Raw genomic sequence first — 17,292 nt, 5'->3', positions numbered from 1 at the left:
ACTTTGTTTTCAGGTGACTGTAACTTACTAGTTAGCCCCACCGGACTTTGCTCTTTTCATTTTTTAAAAAGTTGTGCACTCAAGAAATTTAATGCAGCTTTTGTAACTAATCTGTGTTTGCTTGTGCATTATGTTTCGACTTTCTTAGAAAATGTTTTTTTAAATGTGTGTTCTTAAAGGCCAGAGGCTTTGCCTGTTCTCTACTATTTTTGTATTATCCCCTTCTAGCACACTGCATATAAAAAAGTGAGTATAATAAGTGTTCATGAATGACTCTGACTCATCAGGCGTTTATAGTGGCTTCTTACCCTGGCTGTCTTTATTATAGAATTGAGTCAGAATTCTGATCCATGCCTCATGTGTAAATATCTTAACTAAAAATACTCAATATTAATTCTAAAAACTCCACTTTGACTAGGCTTTGACATTTGATTAGGCTGACTGACCCAGATCTTTGATCAGAGGTATATTTTGTACTTCATAGTATTGAGTAAAATAACAAAATATAAGGTAGGTAAGTGATGTTTTTTAGATCACTGTTTTACACACCTAGAAAGAAATTTGAATGAGTCTTAAACTTGTGCATCTTAAAAATGTGCTCATCAAGAAGAGCAAAAATGAGGGATCAGTAGTATTAAGCATACTAGAGCAGTAAATGGTATTGTTGTGCTAAAGCTGTTACTAGCTATGAAATTGCAAAGCCAAAAATCAGAATTGCCATACTGTTATTTAAAATAATTTTTAATAGCAGAGGGATAGTTTTAATTTTTAGCTCAAATGGGAGATTATAAGTATGTTACATATCCTAAAGAATCTAGTCAGTAGATTTTAGTGTTTTCATTTTGTGCCAAAATTTTGTTGGTAACCCTTAAATTATATTAGTAGAGCTTAGTGAAGTGGAACAATAATAAGACCGTAAGTTAGTATATAACAATTTAATTTTTCTTGTTTAAAATATTTTCACTGTTTTTATACTATTGACTAAAACATTTAGTAGGAAATGATATTGCTCTAAAGATTGAATAATTGGAACAATTAAAAATATTAGGAAAGGAAAAAAATTGTTAAATTGGTATTTCAGAACTTGACTGAAAAGTTGCAGAAGAAAGAACTGGACTATACTCAGTTAGAAGAGAAACATAATGAAGAATGTATGAGTAAAAAGAATATGCAAGCAAGCTTTCATCAAAAAGACCTGGATTGTCAGCAGCTTCAGGCAAGGTTATCCGCATCTGAAACCTCCCTGCAGAGAATACAGGCAGAGTTAGGTGAAAAGGGAGAAGCTACTCAGAAGCTCAAGGAAGAATTGTCAGAAGTGGAGACCAAGTACCAGCATCTCAAGGCAGAGTTTAAACAGCTACAGCAACAGAGAGAAGAAAAGGATCAGCATGGGTTACAACTGCAAAGTGAAATTAATCAAGTAAGAGCTGTTACTGTTACTTACTGTACTTCCTCCTATGGTTTCTTCATGTGTTTGATCATAATATAGTTCATTAAAAAAATTCTTTTAATTTTTTATATCCTGTCTCGTTGAGTTAGATCTCATTTCGGTTCCCCCTAAAATGATAGTATCTATCATATAGTATTGTTGTGCATTGTTTATTGGTTATATACATACAAATTGCTTAAGATGGTACCTGTCACATGGTAGGTACTCAGAAGGTATTAGTTACTGCAATAATTCATGTTGTTGATCATAAAATTAAAATTAAAAATTAAAAAAATTTTTGTCTTTTTTCTTAGTAATTTTCAAAATATACTTACTATTAAACCAATAATATAAAAATTAGATATTTTAAAAGAAAATTAGTTCTAACAGCTGTTCTTTATTAACTATTTTTTATATAAATAATATCTATCAGATGAAGTTTAATGGAAGTTTTGACTTTGCTACTAATTTATGAATTTTGTGTTCTAATTATTTCTTATAGGTACCATTAAAAATTAGTAGGCAAATGGAAATTTGAGGGAGATTAAAGTCCTCAGCCATTTTTTTTGAAAATTTTCAACTATTTTTACTAAGATGGCAGTGATACTTGCTTCTGTGGCATTAAGCCTCTCCTTAGCCTGAGATACTCTTCCTATTTCTCTTCTCCTTGATAAATACTACTTCACTTGTCACATTTCCAGAAATCTTTTTCTACATGTTGCCATTTCTCACCACCCCCCACTGCAGAGATGGCTTAAGCTTGTACATATCTCGATTACTTTACTTGTCATAGTCTAACATATTATCATAGCTTAGGTATCTTCACTAGACTCTAAACTCTTTGAGTGCAAAGACCATGTTTTGTTTTTTATCCCAGCTACCTGACATATTGCTTATCAGCAGATGTTTAGTGAGTAAGTAAGTGAATGAATAAATATAGGCCATCATAATAGAAAGAAACATAGGCTTGGGGATATCAATGAATAAATTAAATATGACTTAGATATTTGCCTTTTAGTTCAAATATACAGATTGGGCATTTATGGTTTCTAAAAGATACGATACCTTGTTTATTAGAAGTTACAGAGACAGAAAGGGAAATAGGACCTACCTTAAATGATTTTGTAAATCTCATTGAGGTTAAAGGCAAGTACTATCCTACTGCAGTGAATGTGAAAATTAAAATGATTCCATATACTATGGGAATTAGGAAGAGCTCCTCTCCTGCTTTCTTTCTCCTATAGTACTTCATATTGTATAATTATTTAGCTGTTAATGTGATCAAGAAAAGCTTGTTGTGAGAAAGAGGTGGTGCTTGAAATTGTGAATATTGGCTAGGTTTTGACAAGTAGCAGTTTGAAGGTAGGAGGGTCTTCCAGGCAGAAAAATAAACTAGAGGTGTGTGTGCTAAGCTGCTCCATTTGTGCCCGACTCTGGGAGACCCCCTGGACCATAGCCTGCCAGGCTCCTCTGTCCATGGGATTCTCCAGGCAAGAATACTGGAGTGAGTTGCCATTTCCTCCTCCAGGGTATCTTCTCTACCCAGGGGTTGAACCCACATCTCCTGCATTGTCAGGCAAGTTCTTTACCACTAGCACCACCTGAGAAGCCCCAAACTAGAGGCAGGGGTGTATTATAAGAACCAGTGACAGGCGTTTGCTCTGAGGATATGGTATATGTAATATCAGTGGACTATTTTGAAGACTTTTTTATGTAGAGTCTTGAATAGCAGGCTGAGGAATTTGAGTTTCATTCAGTGAATGGAGGGGCAACAGGAATTTTTGTATTTGTAATTATTTGGTTTAGTCACATTTCTGTACAAAATAAAGAGGTCATGCTGAAGACCTTGAAGTGATACCATTTATCTTCTTCCCTTCAGTATGCTGTCTGGATTCTACCTTCAAAATGAAAGTGAAAGTTGCTCAGTCATGTCCAGTTCTTTGTGACCCCATGGACTATACAGTCCATGGAATTCTCCAGGGTAGAACACTGGAGTGGGTGGCCATTCCCTTCTTAAGGGGATCTTACCAACCCAGGGATTGAACCCAGGTCTCCCTCATTGCAGGTGGACTCTTTACCATCTGAGCCACCAGGGAAGTCCCTGCCTTCAAAGCCTGACTCAAATCTGTCTACTTCTCTTCATCGATACTGCTACTGCCCTAATCTAAGCTGCTGCCCTTGTTCACCTGGTCTACTGCATTAGCCTTTTTATAAGTGTCTTTCTTCCAGGGGCCCTCCTTTGTCTATTCTCCATACAGAAAAAGTGAAAACTGGAAGTGAGTTGCTCAGTCACGTCCGACTGTTCTTGACAACATGGACTATACAGTCCATGTAATTCTCCAGGCCAGAATACTAGAGTTCCCTTCTCCAACAGATCTTCCTGACTCAGGAATCGAACCGGGGTCTCCTGCATTACAGGAAGATTCTTTACCAGCTGAGATACCAGGGAAGCCCATTCTCCACCCAGAAGCCAGAGACATTGTTTTAAAGTGTGAAGGATGTATCTTTATTTCTCTTAACCACCTCGCATGGTTTTGGTTAGATTTTGAATCCAGATGTCGTCTTTGTCATGTAAGCATGTGTGTGTAGAATGGTCCACACTGTCTTCAGGCTCCTCTTCTACCAGGTGAAGCCATGCTGGTCTCCTTTGAGTTCCTCAAGCACACCGGCACTTCAGCAGAGAGCTTTCCTGCCTTAGGTCCTTTGCCCATGTTTTTTTCTTAGAGTGTTCTTTATTTCATTTGCTTAAGCATTGTTTCTTCAATAAAGCCTTTCTGGACCTCTCTAAAAGGTTTCTCAGGTGGGGCAGTGGTAAAGAAGCCACCTGCCAATGTAGGAGATGCAGAAAATGCAGGTTAGATCCTTGGATTGGGAAGGTCCCATTGAGAAGGAAATGGCAACCCACGCCAGTATTCTTGCCTGGGAAATCCTGTGGAGAGAGGAGCCTGTTGGACTACAGTCCATGGGGTCACGAAGGAGTAGGACACAACTGAGCATGTATGCATGCAGGACCTCTCTATTTAAATAGATTGTTTTCCATTTATTCTGGACCCTTCTTTATTGCAGCAAGCTGCTGCTTAATATTTTTTATTGTATAGTTTTTTTTATTGTATAGTTCTTTGTTTACTTGCGTATCATATACCATTCCCTTTGTACAGTAAGCACCTTAATTAGAGAAATTTGTTTTATCCTGTACTCCATCTGTCTCTATACCTAGAGTTTTTAGTAAATATTTGTTGGAAGAATGGAAATGAACCTTACTTTAAGCCTTCTTTCACTGTCCTTAAAAGAGGGTAGGGATGAACTGGCTCTGTGTTGCTCTTTGCTGCATCCTCAGCTCCCCTTTCAGTGCTAACAAAAATAGATAGCAGGCAGTTGTCAACAAAGGACTTAAAAAAAAGAACCCCATATTCTTCGTATTTGTATCTTGAGCACTTTTAAAATAGCCAATAGTGCAGATAATGTTACATAATCAAAAGATTGGATATAACCAGTTTACTCTTTTTAATTAAAAAAAAATTTTATATAATTTTTATTTTATTTTTGTTTTTTGTTTTTTTTATAATTTTTAAAGGTTACTTTTCATTTACAGTTACTGCGAAATACCATAAGCCTGTGTAACACCCAGTAGTTTGTATCTCCCACTTCCCCACCCATATATTCAACTTAACCTTGAAAAATTATCTAATATGCCATCTCAAATAGCATAGTGGTTTGTGAGTGTGGATTTAAGAACCGTCTCTCTGAGTTCCAGTTCTGTGGTCTACAAACTGTGTGAGCTGGGGCAAGTTATTTATTTGTACCTTAGTTTGCTCATCTGTCAAATAAGGATAAGAATAGAATTGTCTTCACAGGATTATTATAAGGATTAAGTTAGTTAATATTTGTGAACCTTTTAAAATAAGGCCTGGCACTTGACAAACATTACAGACATAATGAATAAAGTATGTGAGTTTACAAAACTGAACATACACATATATATGTATATCTCAAAATGTAACTTTAGGCTAGACAATTCTATTAATGATTCCAACATGTATTATTTTTACTCTAAACTTATTCTTTTCTGTAACACATTTACTCTAAAATGATATAGGCATTATTGGTTAAGGGATTTTGGCCTGCTTCCACTCTTGTTCAGCTTTGATTTGCAACTCATTTCTTTATTAAAAATCAGGGATTTATCAGAAATTGTAAAGCAGTGAATGGCAGTTAATTATAATATACAGTATCTCTTTTATTTACTGCTTTAGTAAATCTTCACTTCAGAGCAATAGTTACTTTTAATTTGGTGGTTCACTCTGTCTGCAATCAGAATCACCTGGGGAAATTTAAGAAATTATCTCTATCAAAGCCTCACCCTTGGCTCAGTTAAGTGATAATCTCTGGCATAGGCCCGGGTATTGGTTTTCTCTGTTATTGTACTGTGTAGTTGAGATTGAAAACTGCTGCTTTTTAAAGTGTTGCTTTTTGGCAAATGATTCCTAAACTTTCCTGAAGCTCAGTATTCTCTAATTCTGTTGTTAGGAAACATAGATTTCTGGGCTTCAGCTCAAATGTACCAAAGCTAAGTTTTAGGGGACAAGTCTCATTATCTCTGTGTTAATAATGACATTGGAAGATTCTTATCCAGCAAGTTAGGAACTCCATGAGGGGTGGATGTAGTGCTTCTAAGAGATCACACATGGGGATTGGACCTACTTTTGAGGAGGAGAGGGTTTGGGTAGTTATTACAGTGCTAATTCACTGCATTTTAAGAAGAGGCAGGGGAAGAAGAAAATGTCAGCCGAAGGATAAGAATGTAATAAATGACTAACTGTTACTGATTCCTGTTTTATAACTAAAACAGGAATGGAATGTATGTTTTACTTTAGAAATTCACTTCAGTTTTCTTTTTTTTTTGCGTCCCTGGGTGGACCTGAAACTTTAGTTTTCTTTGAGTAAAGAATATATTTTGACAGTCACATGTTGTTTCATAGCATAGGAAAATAGAGGGTGTCCACTTTTCTGATAGAACTTTATTTTTTCTTTGGCAGCTGTGAATTTTTTATGGAGAAATATGAAAGTATAAAGCATATCAATGTATATATGACATAAAGGCTATAAATCCGTAATATTTTCAGATATGACATGAATAGGTTTGATTGAAAACAGCTGTATAGGATGCTTGTTATTAATCTTCAGCGTTGCCGAGGCACCTGCTGAAATTTGACTTGATGTGTTGTGAAATCGGGGTGCACTCTGACGGTGTAAACCTTGCCAAATGTCTTGCTTCCTTATCTTCCTGCTCCTCTTTTTTGTTCTGCACTCCTAGCACTTGTGCAGTAATTCTTCTAAAATTAATACAAATTTTTTTTTTTTTTTAAACTGGATCTACCCCCCCCCGCCCACCCAGCCAATCCCACAAGAGAAACCAGCTGTTCTTTCTGGTAAAATTAGAGAAAATAAGGAATTCCAGAAAGTGACAGCTCTTAGCCCCCAGACAAGTTTCTTCTTTAGTTTTAGCAAGGTGGCAATTTTAAAGTTAATGAAATCACCTAATATTTTAATAAATATTCATTCCTCTATTTTAGAGATTGTGTACCAGTTTGAGGACTTGAGAATACCTTGTGCTCTATTCAGTACCTAAATGTAAGAAGTCGATTGTGGTGGTTCATGACTATGGAAAAACAAGAAGAATCATTTTGGATTTTTAAAAAACTAGTGGGAAAAAAAAAACAACTAGTGGAATAGGTCTGAGTGTGTCTTAAGTGTCTTTTAAGTTTTGTTTTAAGCTCCTCAAGTGATTGCAACAGTTATCTTTAAATAAGAGCCTCGGGCTCGCTGTGTGTGTGTGTATGGTTTTTAAAAGTGTAAAAAACCTGAAACCTGTGATATGATTAGTTTTATGTGAGTCATAGTTTATGTGATTAAAATTCAATTGGATCTTAGGTTCCTCTGAAGTACCATGAAAATTAATCTATTTCTATTGATGAAAAATAAAACATTGTTTGGAAAGTAGGTGGTAGTAGTAATGATGATCAACATGTTTATACATATATATGTACTTTTTTTCCTTTTCTGAAGTTACATAGCAAACTTCTAGAGACAGAGCGCCAACTAGGAGAAGCTCATGGTAGACTGAAGGAACAGAGACAGCTTTCAAGTGAAAAGTTGATGGATAAAGAACAACAAGTGGCTGATCTACAACTCAAACTTTCTCGTTTAGAAGAAGAGGTAAAGTCACATTTCAGATGAGTTTATGTTAGTACCTCTATTGATAGATTTGAGGCATCTTAAATGTTGTTGTGTTTAATCTTTTTATGGTCATGAGCTTTAATTGAATTTTTTTTAAGTTGGATAAAATTAAAACATCTCCAGTAAAAACATCCTGTTATTAACTACATTAAGTCATTTTTGTTGTGATTGTATTCCCTAAAGTTCTCAACAGAATTGTACAAAGAAGGCTACTCTTCAGCTTCAGGCAGGTTAAATCCTTGGGGTAAACCTGTCAGGCTGCTCAAGAGGAGTCTTTCTACCCAGGAAGGACTGTTTCCTAATGAAACTGAAAAACGAACAGCTGCTCATAGCTTTATTGACACACAATTGGTGCATATAAACTGGGTTTGCACTTAAGGATTTTCTCTTTTAAAAATTAAGCATACGATTGAATGCTATCCTAATTTTAATCTGTGGTTGCCAAAAATGGTTAACTATTATTTGGTTCAAGTAAAAGTTCATTAAACTGTGTCTTTTATTAGAATTGAACAAACACTGAGAGTTAAAATCTATAGCTGCAGCAAAAGATTTTCTCCTAGATCCAGATATTAATGTGTAGATTTTGCTGTTGTTTCCTAATAAGTAACAATTATGATTATGAAAAAAAGTAAAACATACTGATACTGTTATTTAGATTATTGTTACAAAAATTTGTATATAATTCCTTGATCATATTAGCATATGAAAACAACAATAAACTAAATGCCAACCTGGAGAAGGAATTTTATTCTTTTCAGGATGAGAATCTATTCTTAAGGAATAATTTCTTAAATTTTGAGGTTAAAATTCTGTAAGTAATGAGATATTGCTTTTAAAGTTATAATTTAATTTTCTATTCAGACTTGAGAATTGTGAGATTTGAAATAATACCAGATGTTTATATGATAGCATTCTGCCCTTAAATTGTTAACTGACAGTCTACATTTTTTTTTTAAGTTGAAGGAAAAAGTAACCAGTTCCACAGAATTGCAGCATCAGTTAGATAAAACAAAGCAACAGCATCAAGAACAACAAGCTCTGCAACAAAACACTACGGCAAAACTTCGAGAAGCTCAGGTAAACAGTATTTGAAGTGTTAGCCTTTTAAACAAAGATGAACCATCATTATTCTTTTGTTGTGAAGTTGGATAATGCAAAGCACTTGATAATGCAAAGCAGATGATTTTTAGTATCTGGATAATTGGAAAATTCTTTTCCTTTGATTGCTGTGTTGAAAAAATTTTATAAATATAAAAATGTTACTATAAATATATCACTAAAATTTATATAAAAATTAAAATTTATTAAATTTCTTTTTAAAAAGAAATTGATACTATATTTAAGATATTATTTAGATTGCTATTTATACATAATACATTATTTATTAAAAATGACTTCTGAAAAATTTAAAAATGACAAATACATTTCTTAGTTTAGTTAACTCAGTAAAATATAACATTCTGTATTTCCTGTGATGGAACTTACTATTTATTGGCCATGTCTTTCCCTGTCTCAGCACTGTCATATGAACATTAGAATTGTAGTTATAGGAATGTAAGTGATTGAGTTAAATTTGTACAGATTCTATAGTATAGCTCAAAAAATTAAAAAGTTAAATTTCTGTTTTGATATGGGGAGAGGAAGGTGGTACCCAGATGTTTGAAGTTAATTTGAATTTGACATTGATCTGTTCTGTAGTCTTCATTAATTCCTTGAATATTATGGAACACTGTGTCAGGCACTGTAGTAAGCACTGAAATTAGAGTGCAGAGTCAGACATAGTGCCTGCTTTCTGGGAAATGGCAATCTAGTGATACGCAAGCTAATGCTGGAGTTGAAAGGAGGCAGGAAGTAATACGCCTGTCTTTCTTGTCTGTCTTTGGATAGTAGCAAGGAGTCAGGTGAATAGAGATCCAAATATTAAATTCGTTTATTTGTTCTTTCATTCAGTCAGTCAACAAATATATATTAAAGTCTCCTCTTAGCCATGGAAGTGATTTTGTGCATATGGTGGCAGAGAAAACAGACAAAAATGTCTGTTCTCGTAGAGCTTAGTGAGGAAGACAAACAGTAGCCAAGGTAAATAGGCAAAATATATAGTCTGTTAAATGTGGTAAGTGGTATGGAGATAAGGGTAAGTGGTATGGGAAAAAGGGATGGGGAGTAGGAAATATCTGGAGAGCTGGAGGTGGACTGCACTGTTGTATAGGGTTGCCAGGGAAGACCTCTCTGAAAGATAAAAGATCTAAAGGAAGAGAGGGTGTGAGCCATATGGATATCTGAGAGAAGAGCATCAATACTTTAAAAGACCCTGAGGCAGGAGGAGTACTTAGGAACATCAAGAAGCCAATGGCTAGAGTGATGAGAGAGATAAAGGGACACAGTCGTAGAGATCACAAAGGATCAGAACATGTCGAGCTTCATTAGTAATTTTAAGGATTTTATTATGAGTGAGATGAGAAATCATTGGAGGGTTCTGAGCAGTGGGATAGCATGATGGTACTTATAATTTCACAGGATTACTCTGTTGTATTGAGAGTAGACCATAGGGACACATCAGTGGAACAAATAAATGAGCTAAGAGACTACTTTAAAAATTAAGAAATGGTGTGGCTTGGAACAGAGTGTAAATAGTGTAAGTAGCGAAAATTAGTCAGATTCTAGATAAACTTTTAAAGGTAAGGCTGACAGATTTACTGATAGATTGATATGGGGCACCAACAGAGAAACCAAAGATGATTCTAGGGATTTTGGCTTGGCTGGTTGGCAGGAGGGAGGTCAAACAAGATGAAGACTGGGAATCCTTTGGATTTGGCAACATGAGGTCATTGGTGACACTGATAAAGAGGAATTTGTAAAGAGAAGGAAGGTCGAAAGCCTGTTAGAGGGAGTTCCAAAGAAAATGGGAAGAGAGAAATTTGATATAATGAATATAGATAACTCTAGAAGTTTTATTATAAAGAGTAGCAGAGAGAGAGTGTCGTAAAGCTGAGATAGAGAATTCGGCATAGGTCTGCAGCCACGTGGACTTTCTCATAATGTGCCTCAGAATTAAATTTTTTCATCCACTCACAGACAAAGCTGGGAGGGGCTGAATTAAACATTCTTAGTTCCTTATTCCAAACTTTCCAGTTAGTTATATTCTAAATCCCTGGAGAGGAATAAGAGAAGGATGCTAAAGAGAACAGGCAGAGTTCTCATGAAAAGTCCTAAAAACAAAGAGATGTGATAAGTATAGTTCTAGGTGTATATATGTGTATAAATTATTATGATAGCATAGACAGGACAGTTATCTAACTCAGATCTGGAAAAGAGCAGTTACTGAAAATTTCCTTATAAGAGCAATCTGTTGCAAAGTTTGTGTAAATGTTTCTAGGTTACAAAGATGGTGATAATGAGTAGCTCAGATGGTAGAGAGTCTGCCTGCAATGTAGGAGACCCATGTTCAATCCCTGGGTCAGGAAGATCCCCTAGAGAAGGAAACAGCAACCCACTCCAATGTTCTTGCCTGGGAAATCCCATGGATAGAGGAGCCTCGTGGGCTACAAGTACATGGGGTTGCAAAGAGTCAGACACAACTTAGCGATTAAACAGCAACTACAGCATATTCCTGGTAGAAGTTATAAGGAAAAGAATACTGAAGCTAGTATGAACTAAACTGTTAGGTTTGCTGGAGCCTAAAATGTAATTTGGGGTAATGAACTCATCTGCTAATGCAGAAGACACGGATTTGATCCCTAGGTTGGGAAGATCCCCTGAAAGAGGGCATGGCAACCCACTCCAGTATTCTTGCCTGGGAAATCCCATGGACAGAAGGAGCCTAAAGGGCTATAGTTCATGGGGTTGCAAAAGAGACACAACTTAGTGACTTAACAACAACAACAAAGGTGCAATTTAAAAATGAGTTGGAGAAGAGGCCAGAGCATTAGATGTTAGTAAGTTTATGAAAGGCCTTTCTGTCTATCCTTGAAGACAGAAAGGTATTGAAGGTCTTAAGATAGATGTGCCATAGCCAGATGTGATTTTTAAATAGATTATTCTCATGCTTTTGTGAAACATGGATTTCAGAGAGAATAGTCTGAAACAGGAGATCAGTTAAAAGACTTAATATATGTAGTAGATTAGATGAAAAATGATGGTCTTAGTTGAAGCAATTGCTAAAAAATACCATAGGGACAAATATGAATAATACTTTGGAGGTAAAATAAATAGGACTTATTGACTTCATCGTTGTAGGAAATGACAGAAAGGGAATGACTTTCAGACTGATAACTCTGGCTGTATGATAAATGGAGGTATTGTCCACTGTGTTAATTAACATGAGAAAGATGGTCAGTGTGATGAGTTCAGTTCTGGACATGTCTTGAGGCACCTATGGGATGTATTAATTTAAAGCCTGTTGGAAGGGACCATGTTATTTATTAGCTGTGAGAGACAGTATTTATGGGGTAAATGAAATTATTAGAAGTGGTCAACCAGGGAGAGAGTATAATGAGCAAAATAGACGAGTAGTAACACAAGACATTTAAGGGTTGGGTGAGTAGAAGAACAGCCCAAAGAAAGGGAATGATCAGAGTAATTAAGGAGAACTTGCAGAGTGAAAGCCAAAGGACTAGGGAGAGTCAGCTTGGGAGTAATCAGCAGCTGTGAGGATGTGGTGAGGGCCCCCAGTGTGATAAATGAAAGATATCACCAGATTAAGCACTGAAGAATCAGTGACATTGTTAAACATCATTTCAGTAAAGTGATAGATCTGAGTGTCTGGTTTTTGACTAGTAAATAAGAAATGAGAGAGTTGAGAAAGTAAGTATGCATTACTTTTGAAATTTAAATGTGAATTATGTAAAGACTGGGCAGAAACTGGAGTGGAACTTCATCTAGGAAGTGTTTCTTCCTAGAAAACCAGAGATACTTGAATATGTTTCCAGTCTAGGACAAAGGGACTAGTAGAGTGAGGATAATTGAGGATAGTGGAGAGTGGGGGGTGACCGAGGAATGAGGTGTTCATCAACTGTGATGTCACTGGTAACACTGGGCGGTGGTGAATTCACGCTTAGCCTCTGAAGGGTAACTGAGGAAAGGGGTGTGTGTGTGTGTGTGTGTGTGTGTGTGTGTGTGTGTGTGTGTGTGTGTGTGTGTGTGTGTGTGTGTGTGTGTGTGCGTGTGCGCGCGTGCGTGCTGTGCTTGGTCGCTCAGTCATGTCCCACTCTTTGCAACCCCATGGACTGTAGTCTCCAGGCAAGAATACTGGAGTGGATTGCCATGCCCTCCAGGGTATCTTCCCAACCCAGGAATGGAACTGGGGTCTCCTGCATTGCAGGTGGATTCTTTACCTTCTGAGCTATCTGGGAAGCCCGTGTGTGTGTGTGTGTATGTTTTATTCATTTATTTATTGAGTATAATTGACTTAGTGTTAGTTTCACATGTACAGCAAAGTGATTCAGTCCTCTCCTCTCTCCCTCTCACTATATATATACACACAGATACATATATATAAAATCTATAACATATAATAGATTATACATAGAGTTTATATATATGTACACATATGGTTTATCAGGGTCTTTTCCTTTATAGATTATTATAAAATGTTGAGTATAGTTGCCTGTGCTATAAGTAGGTTCTTGTTGGTTATCTGTTTTATTTATGTTGTTGTTCAGTCGCCAAGTTGTGTCTGCGACCCATTGCGACTCTTTGCGACCCATTGGACTTCACGCCAGGCCTCCCTGTCCCTCGTCATCTCCCAGAATTTGCCCAAGTTCATGTCCATTGAATCGGTGATGCTGTCCAACCACCCTCTGTTGCCCTCTTCTGCCTTCAATCTTTCCCAGCAGTAGGGTCTTTTCCAGTGAGTTGGCTGTTCACATCAGGTGGCCAAAGTACTGGAGCATCAGCATCAGCCTTTCCAAATAGTAGTCAGGGTTGATTTCCTTTAGGATTGGCTGGTTTGATCTCCTTGGTGTCCAAGGGCCTCTCAAGTGTTCTCCAGCACCGTAGTTTGAAACATCAATTCTTTGGTGCTCTGTCTTCTTTATGGTCTTTCACATCCATACATGACTACTGGAAAGACTGTAGCTCTGACTATACAGATTTTTGTTGGCAAACTAATGTCTTTGCTTTTTAACATATTGTCTAGGTTTGTCATAGCTTTCCTTCCAAGAAGCAGTTGTCTTCTAATTTCGTGGCTGCGGTCAACCTCCGCAGTAATTTTAGAGCCCATCAAGAGGAAATCTGTCACTGCTTCCACCTTCTCCTCTTTTGTTTCTTGACCCACATACAGGTTTCTCAGAAGACAGGCAAGATGGTCTGGTATTCCCATCTCTTTAAGAGTTTTCCACAGTTTGTTATTATCCACACAGTCACAGGCTTTATAGCATAGCCAATGAAACAGAAGTAGATGGTTTTTTTCTGGAATTCCTTTGCTTTTTCTATGATCCAGCGAATGTTGGCAATTTGATCTCTGGTTCCTCTGCCATTTCTGAACCCAGCATCGACATCTGGAAGTTCTTGGTTTACATATTGCTGAAGCCTAGCTCGAAGGATTTTGAGCATAATTTTACTACCATGGGAAGTGAGCACAATTGTCTGGTAGTTTGAACATTTTTGGTTAGGGTTAGGGTTAGCCCTAACATTTTTGGTACTGTCCTCCTTGAGAATCAGGATGAAGATTGACCTTTTCCATTCCTATGGCCACTGCTGGGTTTTCCAAATTTGCTGACATATTGAGTGCAGCACTTTAATACCACCATCTTTTAGGATTTTATATAGCCCTGCTAGAACTCCATCACCTCCACTAGCTTTATTGGCAGCAGTGCTTTCCAAGGCCCATTTGACTTCACACTCCAGGCTCTAGGTGAGTTCCTACACCATCTTGATTATCCAGGTCATTAAAATCTTCTTTGTATAGTTCTGTGTATTGTTGCCATCTCTTCTTGATCTCTTTTGCTTCTATTAGATCTTTACCATTTCTGTCCTTTATTGAGCCCATCTTTGCATGCAATGTTCCTTTGACATCGCCAATTTTCTTGAAGAGATCTGTAATCTTCCGCTTTCTGTTGTTTTCCTCTATTTCTTTGCACTGTTTACTGAAGAAGGGCACCTTATCTCCTTGCTTTTCTCTGGAACTTTGGATTCATTTGGATATACCTTTCCCTTTCTCACTTGCTTTCCACTTCTCTTCTTTCCTCAGCTATTTGTAAAGCTTCCTCAGACTACCGCTTTACTTCTTGCATTTCTTTTTTTTTGGGATGATTTCCCTGACTGGCCTAGTGCCTAGTAGTTTTCTCTGCTTTCTTTAGTTTAAGACTGAATTTTGCTAGAAGAAGTTCATGATCTGAGCCACAGTCAGCCCCAGGTCTTGTTTTTCTGACTGTATAGAGCTTCTTCATCTTCAGCTGCAAAGAATGTAATCAGTCTGATTTTGGTATTGACCATCTGGTGATGTCCATGCGTAGACTCATCTCTCGTGTTGTTGAAAAGGGTGTTTGCTCTCCCCAGTGTGTTCTCTGGCAGGATTCTGTTAGCCTGTGCCCTGCTTCATTTTGTACTCCAAGCCAAACTCGCATGTTACTCCAGGTATCTCCTGACTTCTGCTTTACCTTTCCAATCCCCTATTGATGAATAGGACATCATCTTTTGCTGGTAGTTCTAGGATGTCTTATAGGTCTTCATAGACCTGATCAGCTTCTTTGGCATCAGTGGTTGGGGCATAGACTTGGATTACTGTGATGTTGAATTACTTGTCTTGGAAATGAGCTGAGATCATTCTATCGTTTTTGAGTTTGCACCCAAGTACTGCATTTCAGACTCTCTTGTTGATTATGAGGGCTACCCCATTTCTTCTTTGGGATTCTTGCCCACAGCAGTAGATAATAATGGTCATCTGAATTAAATTTGCCCATTTCCATCCATTTAATTCACTTATTCCTAAGATGTTGATGTTTACTCTATTGCCATCTCCCCATCTCCTTGTCCACGTCCAATTTACCTTGATTCGTGGACCTAACATTCTAGGTTCCTATGCAATACTGTTCTTTACAACATCACATTTTACTTTCATCACCAGACACCTCCACAACTGAGCATCATTTCTGCTTTGGCCCAGCTGCTTCAATTTTTCCTGGAGCTATTAGTAGTTGTCTTCTGCTCTTCCCCAGTAGCATATGGACAGCTTCTGACCAGGGGGACCCAGGTTTTGGTGTCATATGTTTTTGCTTTTTTATACAATTCATGGGGTGATCATGGCAAGAATACTGGAGTGGTTTGCCATTCCCCCTCCAGTGGACCACGTTTTGTCATTATATATTATTACATTACATTATATATGAAATTTCATAGGTAAGATGAAGAAAAATCATGGTAGAGCATTCCTGAAGATAACCCCTCCCCTCCTTGGATACAGTTGGAATGGTAATGGTTTAATTTCAGGTAGGCTGAGATTATTAGAGATTAAGCTTTTAAGCTGATGTTCAGGGGTATATATGAGGACGAGAATTCCACTCAGTGACAGGAGTGAAAAAATGATTCTGAATATGTAATAGAGGTTGGAGTCTAGAAATCTGTGGTGGCGTCAATCTATGTAGGTTTGTGATTTTGCTCTAATACTACTTAGAAATGTAGGCGTGAAGAAAGCAGATTGCAACATTGATTTTAGGATTGGGGTTTTTTTGGGTGGCTGTTTTGGAAATTTGTGGGTAAAAGGAAATGGAGAATGTAGATGAAAGAATAGTTAAGGTAGTTCGTATCCATATGTGAGGTTCAGGAAGAAAAGTTAGGTATATACTAAATAAGCTAGAAGAAAATTGAGGTGAATGTCTCCTTGAAGAGCAAAAATGAGGTCATGAAATTGGAAGACAGATAGGAAGTTGTGTTCACAGAGTAGGAGAGTTGACATATTTTTATCCAAAATAATTTCAGGTTATTAGAAGATCCTGCATGTGGGTGATTAAGTAGGATGAGTAAAGGTCCAGGAATTAAGATGCTATGAATGCTGAGGCTGTATTCTTAATTCTCTATGTATTTTGTACTTCCCAGGAAATTGGCAGAAACTGAGATTGAGAGAAAGACTAAATCAGGTCTCAAGTCTTCAGTGAATGAGGTAGGGATTCATAGATGATGGCAACACAGCATAAGATGTAGGAAATGAATACATAATTCCCGGAGCAGCTTAAAACTTTTATTTGAGGGAGAGATTAATGGCAGTGAGAAAAAATCTAGAAAAAGTCAACCTCTTTTGCTTGCCCAACAGAACAGTGCTTACATATCAGAGAGGGCTGACAGGGAATTGGCCCCTGTACAGGGAGAAAGAAATTTCATTTTGGAAATAGAGTGATAGTTCTAGAAAAAGCTCAGGCCTGGAGCTGTGGTTCCAGAAGATTAGTGGATTGTGCGGAGAGGGGTCTTAGTGGCAGGAACAGAGGATGAGAGCAGAGAGGTGAGGTTGCTTTTCATTGTTTCGTGATTGAAACTTCGAGGATGAGAAGCATGTTTGAAAGTGACTGACCTCACCTGTTTTAATGTTGGCGCACATTGTTGAGGGTACCAGCTGGCTGCTGGCTCTGTCTCAGCAAGATAGTGTGGGCTGCTGTGAAGCTTGCGGAAGGGCTTATTAGGGCCTTTTCTGAGTA

General features: G+C 37.3%; 1 protein-coding gene across 2 annotated transcripts in view; it reads left to right on the top strand.

Annotated features, from left to right (window-relative positions):
• The window catches only part of EEA1 (early endosome antigen 1), a 124,924-nt gene that overhangs the window by 70,003 nt on the left and 37,629 nt on the right, over positions 1 to 17,292 (top strand). For both annotated transcript variants that reach the window (XM_043881146.1, XM_043881156.1), the window contains 3 exons: positions 1,082 to 1,420; positions 7,496 to 7,645; positions 8,624 to 8,743. In XM_043881146.1, the coding sequence (XP_043737081.1) occupies positions 1,082 to 1,420; positions 7,496 to 7,645; positions 8,624 to 8,743 (609 nt within the window). The remainder of the gene's footprint in view (positions 1 to 1,081; positions 1,421 to 7,495; positions 7,646 to 8,623; positions 8,744 to 17,292) is intronic.

This window comes from Cervus elaphus, chromosome 3, assembly GCF_910594005.1.
Source record: "Cervus elaphus chromosome 3, mCerEla1.1, whole genome shotgun sequence".
In the NCBI taxonomy this organism is placed as follows: Eukaryota; Metazoa; Chordata; class Mammalia; order Artiodactyla; family Cervidae; genus Cervus; species Cervus elaphus.
This window is presented reverse-complemented; position numbering and strand designations above follow the sequence as displayed.